The 10,000-nt window shown below is 49.4% G+C and overlaps 1 protein-coding gene across 2 annotated transcripts in view; it reads left to right on the top strand.

Annotated features, from left to right (window-relative positions):
• plekho1a (pleckstrin homology domain containing, family O member 1a) overlaps window positions 1–10,000 on the top strand; it is a 13,418-nt gene that overhangs the window by 796 nt on the left and 2,622 nt on the right. Inside the window, exons 2-10 of one of the 2 annotated variants that reach the window (XM_070984524.1) lie at window positions 1,731–1,880; window positions 4,991–5,131; window positions 7,512–7,616; window positions 7,891–7,992; window positions 8,090–8,413; window positions 8,511–8,608; window positions 9,161–9,323; window positions 9,479–9,591; window positions 9,885–10,000. The exon at window positions 9,885–10,000 is cut by the window's right edge and continues 2,622 nt beyond it. In XM_070984524.1, coding sequence (XP_070840625.1) covers window positions 1,731–1,880; window positions 4,991–5,131; window positions 7,512–7,616; window positions 7,891–7,992; window positions 8,090–8,413; window positions 8,511–8,608; window positions 9,161–9,323; window positions 9,479–9,591; window positions 9,885–10,000 — 1,312 coding nt within the window. Of the gene's footprint in view, window positions 1–1,730; window positions 1,881–4,990; window positions 5,132–7,511; window positions 7,617–7,890; window positions 7,993–8,089; window positions 8,414–8,510; window positions 8,609–9,160; window positions 9,324–9,478; window positions 9,592–9,881 lie in introns of both variants that reach the window. The other variant, XM_070984525.1, reaches the window with a different exon arrangement.

The raw sequence follows: 10,000 nt of genomic DNA on the forward strand, positions 1-10,000 counted from the left end.
TCTGCAGTGAGACAAACATGAAGACAAACTGTGGACAGAGGACAGGTTTGGACCTAGTCCGAGTACCACTGAGACACTAGCTGATCTGTTTCAGTCAAAGAAGTTCGTTCAATGAGGGAGGAGGAAGTACTTCAGTAAAAGTACTAATACCACAGTAAAAATACTAAATAATGTACTTCAGGTATTCAAAGTAAAAGTACTGATTGTTCTCATCGTGCTGGTTATTATGGGATGTCAGCAAACTAAGAATGAAGATCATCAGCAGAGAGCGAGGGAGCTGTCAATCAAACACACCTGTGTGGGAGGAGCCCAGGTGTTCAGGAGCTGACATCCAATCACATCTTTAAGATCTGTGACACGTCACCATTAGCAGTTAGCGTTAGCCACAAGGTTCAAACGCTGCTCACACGTCAGAAAAAGGAAATAAGGTAGTAAAAAAACACGGGCAGGGTACTGATGTACTTTTACTGAAGTACTCTGTTGAGTCATCGTTCCTCCTTCAGCTGAGCTACTGTCACTTCCACCCTCTTCTTCTTCGTCTTCTTTATTTCTTCTTCTTCTTCTTCCTTTTCCTCTTCCTGTTTTGAATTTTCTTCTTCTTCCTCTTCCTTTCTGTATTTTCCTCTTTGCCTTCCTCCTCCTCCTCCTCCTCCTCTTCCCCTCCTTCTTCGTTGGTGTTTTCTTCCCGTGCTTATGTAATGAAAGTAGGTCAGAGCATTTTCACGTCTACAACGTTCACCGACTTTATTCTTCCTCTTCTCCTCGTGGCCCGTCTTCTCTCTGGTCTCTGAACTCATCCTCCTCTTCCTCCTTTGTCTTCATCTTCCTCCTCTGAACTGATCCCTCCTACCTCAACCTGTTTTCTTCCTCCCACATCCTCATCTCTTCATCTCCTCTTCTCCTCATCTCCTCATCTCTTCATCTCCTCTTCTCCTCATCTCCTCATCTCTTCTTCTCTTCATCTCCTCATCCTGCCGTCATGTCGATGTTCCTCTTCTTCTTCTTCACGTTTGTCTTCCTCCTTATCTTCTTCTTTTATCTTCTCTCTGTATTTTGTTCTCTTTTCCTTTCTTTTACATTTTCTATCCATTGTTTTTTCTTCCATCCTTTCTCTCACTCAATCCCGTTTTCCTTGCTTGCTTGCTTCCTTCCTTCCTTTCTCCTCCTCTTCCATCCTCCCTTTCTTTCTCCACCTGTTCCTTCCTTCCTTCCTTCCTTCCTTCCTTCCTTCCTTCCTTCCTTCCTTCCTTCCTTCCTTCCTCCCCTGTTCCCTCCTTCCATCCTTCCTTCCTTTCTCCTCCTCTTCATCCTTCCTTCCTTCCTTTCTCCCCCTGTTCCCTCCTTCCATCCTACCTTCCTTCCTTTCTCCCCCTGTTCCCTCCTTCCATCCTACCATCCCTCCTTCCTTTCTCCTCCTCTTCATCCTTCCTTCCTTCCTTCCTTCGTTTCTCCCCTGTTCGTTCATTTGTTCTTTCATTCGTTCCTTCCTTCCTTCCTTCCTTCCTTCCTTCCTTCCTTCCTTCCTTCCTTCCTTCCTTCCTCTCCTCAGTCTGAGTCTGAGCAGCATTCAGTCACATGATGTTGGTCATGTGATGAACATCATCGTTCTCTGTCACGTTTTAGTCTTGAAGTACGTCATGATGTTTCTGCTGGTTTCTGGTGTTTCTGTCAGGCTCTGCTGGTTTCTGGTGTTTCTCTCTGACCCCCGTCGCTGGGTTTCGGTGTTTCAGGGCGTTCAGGACTCGGGTCAGCAGACCGTCCAGCATCCGGAGAAAGTGGGCTGGATCAGGAAGTTCTGTGGCCGAGGGATCTTCAGAGAGCTGTGGAGGAACCGGTACGTGGTCCTGAGAGGAGACCGGCTCTACATCTCCGACAAAGAGGTGAGACTCATTTCAGCTGAGGACGGTCCCGCTTGTGGTCTGGAGACGAAAGCTAGCTTTAGCTGTGTGCTGTTAGCTGTTAGCTTTAGCTGTGAGTGTTAGCAGCTGTTTGCTGTCAGAGGGTTGAGGGCACTTCCTGGTTTTCTGGCAGCAGCAGCAGCAGCAGCAGAAGAAGAAGAAGACACGTATTGGACTGATGTCAGACACAAATCAAATCACATTCAAGAGTCCATGATCTGCAATCAGTTGTCTGCTCGTCTTTGTCTCTGTGAGGACAAATTTTACAGCAGCTATGATGAAGCTGCAGAGAATCATCAGCTGACTGTCGACTCAGTGTTAGACTACAGAATAAAAGCAGTAAAAAGCCTCAGGTCACTTCCTGCTGAGCAGCAAACAGCAGACAGACAGTCAGAGACCAGCGGGTGGACATTTAGCAGCTGAAGAGCAGATATGTCCCTCAGGAGCTGGAGGAGACCAAACACAGAGAGAAGACAGGACTGATGTCCATCAGGAGACGCACACAGAGTCCACATCCATCGTCAGGTTGGTCTGTAGCAGCTGGATGTGAAACAAACTGTTGGACAGCCTGAAGGTGAAGAAGATGAAGATGAAGAGTCACACATGAGTTTGATGGGTTGGATTTTACTGCATCAGAGGAGGAAGTGAAAGCTCCTGATGTGGATTTATTTTCAGCTCTGATGATGCTGAGTCACTCCTGAACAACGCTGAGTCAGACCGAGCGATCACATGACCTGTGATGTCATGTTGATGTCTTTATAAAGAGCGAATGTCCTGAAAGAGCCGGGGGGGGGGGGGGGGTTATCTGATTTAAGTCTGCTGTGTGGCCTCAGATACACACACACACACACACACACACACACACACACACACACACACACACACACACACACACACACACACACACAGGGAGGCTGCTGGCTGAGCAGTCAACACGTGTCGCTGAATCAAAGATCTTCATCGGACACAGCTGAGCCCGAAGCCACACACACACACACACACACACACACACACACACACACACACACACACACACACACACACACACACACACACAGCTGTGATTGGCTGAGCTGTGTGTTGCTCTCTGATCATGCAGACGAGTGAAACACCGAATGTGATTATGGAGAGAGAAGAGACAGAGTGGAGAAGTGACGAGCTTCCCCGAAGAAGAACACGGCAGGTACCTGAACGCGTCACAGAGGTCAGGTTAGCAGCAGGTGTGTTCAGACTGTTTCTGCTGAGTCATGCGAACGCTCGCTGGCACGTTATGGTTCTGTCTGTGAACGCAAACGTCCCAGCGTCTGTGAACTCACCGCCGTCCATGAGCTGCATGATGTAAACAAACATGGCGTCCGGCGCGGCGTGTGTCGCTAAAGAATCGACTATGAGCTGCAACAACATCCTTCCTCTTTCACTTCACCTGGCTCACAGGTGAGGAGCTCTGAGCTCCTATTGGTCAACGTCACGTCATAGAATTGTTGAGAGAAGACAAAACATTCTGACCCATCGTCTCTCTGGTGGAGGTGTCCACGTGAGGCGTCAGGTGTCTCCATCAGCTGTCCCCATCAGCGGTCCTCATCAGGTGTCTCCATCAGCTGTCCCCATCAGCGGTCCTCATCAGGTGTCCCCATCAGCTGTCCCCATCAGCTGTCCTCATCGGCTGTCTCCATCAGCTGTCCCCATCAGCTGTCCTCATCAGCTGTCCCCATCAGCTGTCCTCATCGGCTGTCTCCATCAGCTGTCCCCATCAGCGGTCCTCATCAGCTGTCCCCATCAGCTGTCCCCATCAGCTGTCCTCATCAGCTGTCCCCATCAGCTGTCCCCATCAGCTGTCCTCATCAGGTGTCCCCATCAGCTGTCCCCATCAGCGGTCCTCATCAGGTGTCTCCATCAGCTGTCCCCATCAGCGGTCCTCATCAGGTGTCCCCATCAGCTGTCCCCATCAGTGGTCCTCATCAGGTGTCCCCATCAGCTGTCCCCATCAGCTGTCCTCATCGGCTGTCTCCATCAGCTGTCCCCATCAGCTGTCCTCATCAGCTGTCCCCATCAGCTGTCCCCATCAGCTGTCCTCATCGGCTGTCTCCATCAGCTGTCCCCATCAGCGGTCCTCATCAGCTGTCCCCATCAGCTGTCCCCATCAGCTGTCCCCATCAGCTGTCCTCATCAGGTGTCCCAGGTGAAAGCTCCTCTGTTTAGCACATTGTTCAGGACGTGGTCTGTGTCAGGACGTGGTCTGTGGTCTGTCAGGACGTGGTCAGGACGTGGGCCTCCTGCAGAGCCGTCAGGACGTCTCGCTCAGCCCACATATTGATTGTTCAGCTCAGCAGCTTCCACATGTGACGCAGTACTTGTTGTAACGTGTTGCAGTAGTAGCAGTTGCAGTATTTTTGCTGTACTGCAGCGGCTGTGACAATAGCAGAAGTATCAGTACTTCATCTCTGCCGTGAGTTTGGTGGATTAAAGTTGAACGAAGTAAAAACGTCTCTGATGAAATAAACATGGAGACCAAACCGAGCGAGACGACTCGATTAGCTCAGACTGAACCGTCCTCACCCGAATGATTCAGCTTCCTGTCTGTGTCTCTGTCTGTCTCTCTGTCTGTCTCTCTGTCTGTCTCACACTCATCCTTTCACTCTGAGCTTTTAGTTTTCGTGTCAAACTGAGGGGACGTCACAGAGTCAAACAGCCTGCTGCTGGAGGACAAAGACAGACAAAATGTCTCTTTTGTCTCTGATGTTTCTTTGAGCCCAAATACTAAAGTTACTGAAGCAAATGAGCAGCAAACAGACTCCAGACAAGTGCTAATCCAACGCAGTACAAGTACACAACAAGTACGAGTTAAAGTCCTGCGTTGAAAATGTTACTGCAGTAAAAGTATGTGAGCACAATGTGTCTGAAGTACTGAGTGCAGTAAAGTGTTCCCTGTGCGTGTGTGTGCGTGTGAGTGTGCATGCTTGCCTGCGTGCGTGCGTGTGTGCGTGCGTGCGCGTGGTGAAACTGCTGGTGCTGCAGGTGAGCATGGGACCAGGATGCCGCTGACGCTGCCGTCCGTCCTCCTGCTGTGAGTGAAGGTGTTTTGTGTGTTTCAGGTGAGAGACGAGCGGAAAGCGCAGGAAGTGTTCGACCTGGCTGATTACGAGCGATCGGAGGAACTGAGGAAGGCGAAGAGTCGCAGCAAGAAAAACCACAGTCGCTTCACGGTGCTGCGCTGCCGGCAGCCCGGAAACACCGTGAGTCACGTCATGAGTCACCTGACGTTTACCTGGAGAAGGTGAACAGAACGGACAGTCTGCAGCGTGCTAGCAGCTTCAACGCACAGGAGCTAAATGCTAACATCAGCATGCTAACATGCTCATGTTAGACATGTGTGCCATCCTAGCTTAGCATGTTGGCATTTGCTAACAAGTGGTGGTGGGCTGTAACTGTGAGTACATTTAGGCTACTCACTACTGCGTGCACATACTACTAAGTACACATTTGAGGTACTTGTACTTGAGGCTTTTCTTTTCATGCTCTGTCTGCGTCTCCTCCATCACATCAGAGGGAAATGTCCACCCCGTCATTCTGTCCGTTTTCTGTCTTTATTCTCCTTCTTCCTCCTCCTTGTGTCCGTCCTCTGAGCTCACAGATTACTCTGCCCCGCCTGACTCACACCATCACCTTATTGGTGGATGTCCTCCTACATCCTTCTCAGGATTGGTGGATTAGACTTTACTTCACCCACCCAGCCTCGGCTGCAGCGATTGGCTGAGCTGTGTTGTTTTTTTCTCCTCTGAAAAGGTTTAATCCTCAGAATCCCATTAGTCTGTCAGAGGACGAGTTACAGCAGAATAATCCCTGCAGTCCAAACGCTCCCATGTTAGCCTGTCTCCCTCTGTCTGTCCCCCTCTGTCTCTCTCTCTCTGTCTGTCTCCCTCTTTCTGTCTGTCTCTGTCTGTATGTCTCTCTGTCTCTGTCTGTCTCTCTGTCTGTCTCCCTCTTTCTGTCTCCCTCTTTCTGTCTCTGTCTCTCTGTCTCTCTCTCTGTATGTCTGTCTCTGTCTGTCTGTCTGTCTGTCTCTCTGTCTCTGTCTGTCTGTCTGTCTGTCTGTCTGTCTGTCTGTCTGTCTGTCTGTCTGTCTGTCTGTCTGTCTGTCTGTCTCCCTCTTTCTGTCTCTGTCTCTCTCTCTGTATGTCTGTCTCTGTCTGTCTCTATGTCTCTCTGTCTCTCTCTCTGTCTCTCTCTCTGTATGTCTCTGTCTGTCTGTCTGTCTGTCTGTCTGTCTGTCTGTCTGTCTGTCTGTCTGTCTGTCTGTCTCCCTCTTTTTGTCTCTGTCTCTCTGTCTGTCTCTCTCTTTCTGTCTCTGTCTCTCTCTCTGTATGTCTGTCTCTGTCTGTCTGTCTGTCTGTCTGTCTGTCTGTCTGTCTGTCTGTCTGTCTGTCTGTCTGTCTGTCTGTCTCCCTCTTTTTGTCTCTGTCTCTCTGTCTGTCTCTCTCTCTGTATGTCTCTGTCTGTCTGTCTCTCTGTATGTCTGTCTCTCTCTCTGTATGTCTGTCTCTCTGTCTCTCTCTCTGTCTCTCTCTCTGTATGTCTCTGTCTGTCTGTCTCTCTGTCTCTGTCTCTGTCTGTCTGTCTGTCTGTCTGTCTGTCTGTCTGTCTGTCTGTCTGTCTGTCTGTCTGTCTGTCTGTCTCCCTCTCTCTGTCTCTGTCTCTGTCTGTCTCTCTGTCTGTCTGTCTCTGTCTCTCTCTCTGTCTCCCTCTCTCTGTCTCTCTCTGTCTGTCTGTCTCTGTCTGTCTCACGTTGGTCTGCTGCAGTGATACGTCTTAATGTACTGAAGAACATGAAGCATTTAAGAGTATTAAAAGAATAAAGTGTGAATAACTTAAGCAAAACTAAGCATTAGCATTAGCTGCAGAGCTATCTGTGTCCACTTCCTGTCCTCCTGCACACACCTGCCCTCACTCTGTTTCCTGTCATGTTTTGAAGTACAAAGAACAAAATGCATCAAACATGAAAAAAACACATGAAAAAAAATATTGAATTAAATGATTAGAAATCGGAATTTGCTCCTTTGGTGGCACAGTGGAACAAGTGGTAACACTGTCGCCTCACAGCTAAAAGGTCCCGGTTCGAATCCCGCTGTGGGCGCTGGGGGCGTGTCCTCCACCATGCCTTTGGTGCCTGCTGATCGAGGAAAAAGGGCCTTTCTGTGTGGAGTTTGCATGTTCTCCCTGTGTTCACCCGGGGTTTCCTTCTTAAATAACCCCCACTAAAAACATGCAAGACCACCTGACCAACGGTGACGGAAAGGATGGGTCCCCGGGCGCCGGTCGGCTGGCAGCCCACCGCTCCTGGTCTGCCGCGGAGGAACGACGGACCAAGATGGGTCAAATGTGGAGAACAAGAAGCATGGCGTGTGCATGTAATGTGTGATAAATAAAGTACGGTTTATTCTTCTTCTTCTTCTTCTTCTTCTTCTTCTTCTTCTTCTTCTTCTTCTTCTTCTTCTTCCTCTTGAAGTCGGCTTGCTTGACTTTTTCTGTCTGTTTTTTTCTGTCGGGTTTAACCTGGACAGGTGAAACATGGTGTTTCTGTATCGTTTACCAAACACAGTTGTGGTCTTTTTGAAGGTTCCCAACCTCGTGTTTCTGGCAGTGAGTCCTGAGGAAAAGGAATTGTGGGTCAACGCCCTCAATGTGGCCATCATCAAAGCCAAGAACCGCATTTTAGACGAGGTTTGTGAGGCCTGTTGATGACCTGCAGTGACCTTTGACGAGACTGATGAGGGGGTGAACACCTCGTCAAAGGGTCACTCGCCTCTGTGAAATGTTAATAAACTGCACACTTACTGAGATTGATGAAGCCTACATTTCTGAACCGAGTTGCTGGTTCACCTCCAGGGCTAGGAGGACGGATCGTTGGACGGATTCTTTTTAAAGGGAATTAAATGTGTTCTGAAACCCTGCCGGACATTTGAGGAGGCACTAAAGCCAGTCTGTCTCCATCCAGGTGACCATCGAAGAGGACAGCGCACTGCTTCATCCCACCAGAGACCGGGCAAAGATCCCGCATGGCCGCCGGCTCCCTACGAGAGGACACCTCATGGCCGTGGTACTCGATGTCTTTTCGTCTCTTTTCCTTTTTACTGATTCTGTTTTTCTATTCTGATGAATCAAAACCTTTTTAGCTGACTGATCATTCACTCCAGGCGTCCACCTCCTCCCACGGCATGCTGACTCTTGACCTGGTCACCGAGGAGGATGGTTTCTCTCCAGACTACGATGGCGACTCCCAGGAATCATGGGAAAATAGCTTTCAAGTCGACCTGCCGAGGGGGGGTTCGTGTGGACAGGTGGCAGCTGTCGGATCTGGGGGGGTCGGAGTTCGTCAGCGAGCCGACACCGATGTGTCAAAGCTGCGGGTGACGTCCAGGGAGCCCAAGGTGAAGACCGGAAGTCTGCCCAGAGGGAGCGAGCGGTCCTGGGGCAAACAGTCCCACCTGGAGAGCTCCATGGTCCACAAGACTCAGCAGGTACGAGTTGGGAAACGTGAACATTCTGTTTTTATGGGATATTGAGGAGTCTAACCTTTGAACCAACAGCAGAGCTGAACTCAGTCTTACCTTCCAGGTCCTTCAGGCTCAGTCTCGAACGCCGCAGCCAGGGAAGAGGTTCAGCATGCAGGGCCGGAGTCGCTGTGCCTCCATGGATGAAGTCCTCTCATCCAGGTACACCAACACCTGAGAGTAAAGCAAACCATCACACCACAGATCCACGTCCGACAAACCAGCTCCACATGAGCAAACTGTGATGAATCAGAAACTCGTCTCCGTCCCCTAACCTTTTTTATTTTTCTTGAGGTAATTCTTTGAGAGCACAGCTGGCTTTTTCATCTGACTGTCGCGGTTCTTGAATGTCCTTGAAGTCAAAGCTCGTCGCTCTGTTTCTGAGACCAGCCCCCTGCAAAGGAAACTCATTTCACTCAAATTACCACGACAATCTGGTGCGATGCCGACATCACTGCTGACTGCACCAGTCCATTTATAAAGAGGCTCAAATGTTTCTGAGTTTTATTCTTGATATAAGCACAAATTTCAAGTCTGATTTTCATGAAGGAGCTGAAAACAGCAGCTCTCTGGAAGTCAATCTGAAAAACTGATGGATGATTTGGAAAATGGTCAGCAAAGAGGGGAAGTGTTTGGATTCAGAGGTTGTGTTTCTTTATAGTTTACGTCTGCAGCCTAACTTTTCTTTCCTCTTGTCCTCCTTCCCTTCTTCAGACCGGCGATGATTCGCTCTGAGTTGTGCTCCGCCCTCCGTCGTTATCCAGCTGAGGAGGAGGCGGGAGGAGGGCCTTCGGTGCAGCCGGTTGGTCAGCTGCAGAGTCTGATCGCCCAGAGGATGCAGAGAGCTCAGGAGCTGCTGGAGGAGATGAGGCTGCAGGTCAGCTCTTCATCCATGAGCTCCATGAATTTAGCTAGTCGGTTTTAATTGACTGACTGTCTGATGGGACAGTTAGATCACCAGAAGCAAATAAAACAATGCAGCAACAGATAAATGGGATATAAGTAAGACTAAATGATTGCTGTGACTGACAGGAGCTGCAGAAGGCCAAAGCAGACAGAGAACGTGGAGGCAGCTCACTTTACCTGAAGGGCATCGACTCCCCTCGCCTGCACCACCTCAGAGTCTCGGACTCTCCTCACTCCAGGTTTGCTTTTAAGTATTTTCACTAATATCTAATAATATCTGGACCTCGCAAAGTCACACAAGCACAAGTCACATGTTCACATGAGAAGTGACAGAAGTGGTTGTGTGAGGAATCAAAAAAGAGAGAAGAGTTCACACCTGTGAACATCTGACCAGAAGTGTTGGTTTGAGCAAGGCTCGTTTCTAAAGATGGAAACACCAAAGGGTCTAAAAGCGTTGTGGAGACAAATATACCAGCCAATATTTCAAAATTCAAATTTCAAATGAACTGATTTTCATTGTGCTCTTCAGCAGGTCGTCTGGATCTCCAAGGAGCAGGAGCAGCGACTCTCCTCGCCTCAGGGGCAAAGACTCCCCTCGTCTGAGGGGGAGAGAGTCTCCACGATCTAAAGCCAAGAGGACTCGCACCA

The sequence above is a fragment of the Chaetodon trifascialis genome, chromosome 17 (assembly GCF_039877785.1).
Source record: "Chaetodon trifascialis isolate fChaTrf1 chromosome 17, fChaTrf1.hap1, whole genome shotgun sequence".
Classification (NCBI taxonomy): Eukaryota; Metazoa; Chordata; class Actinopteri; order Chaetodontiformes; family Chaetodontidae; genus Chaetodon; species Chaetodon trifascialis.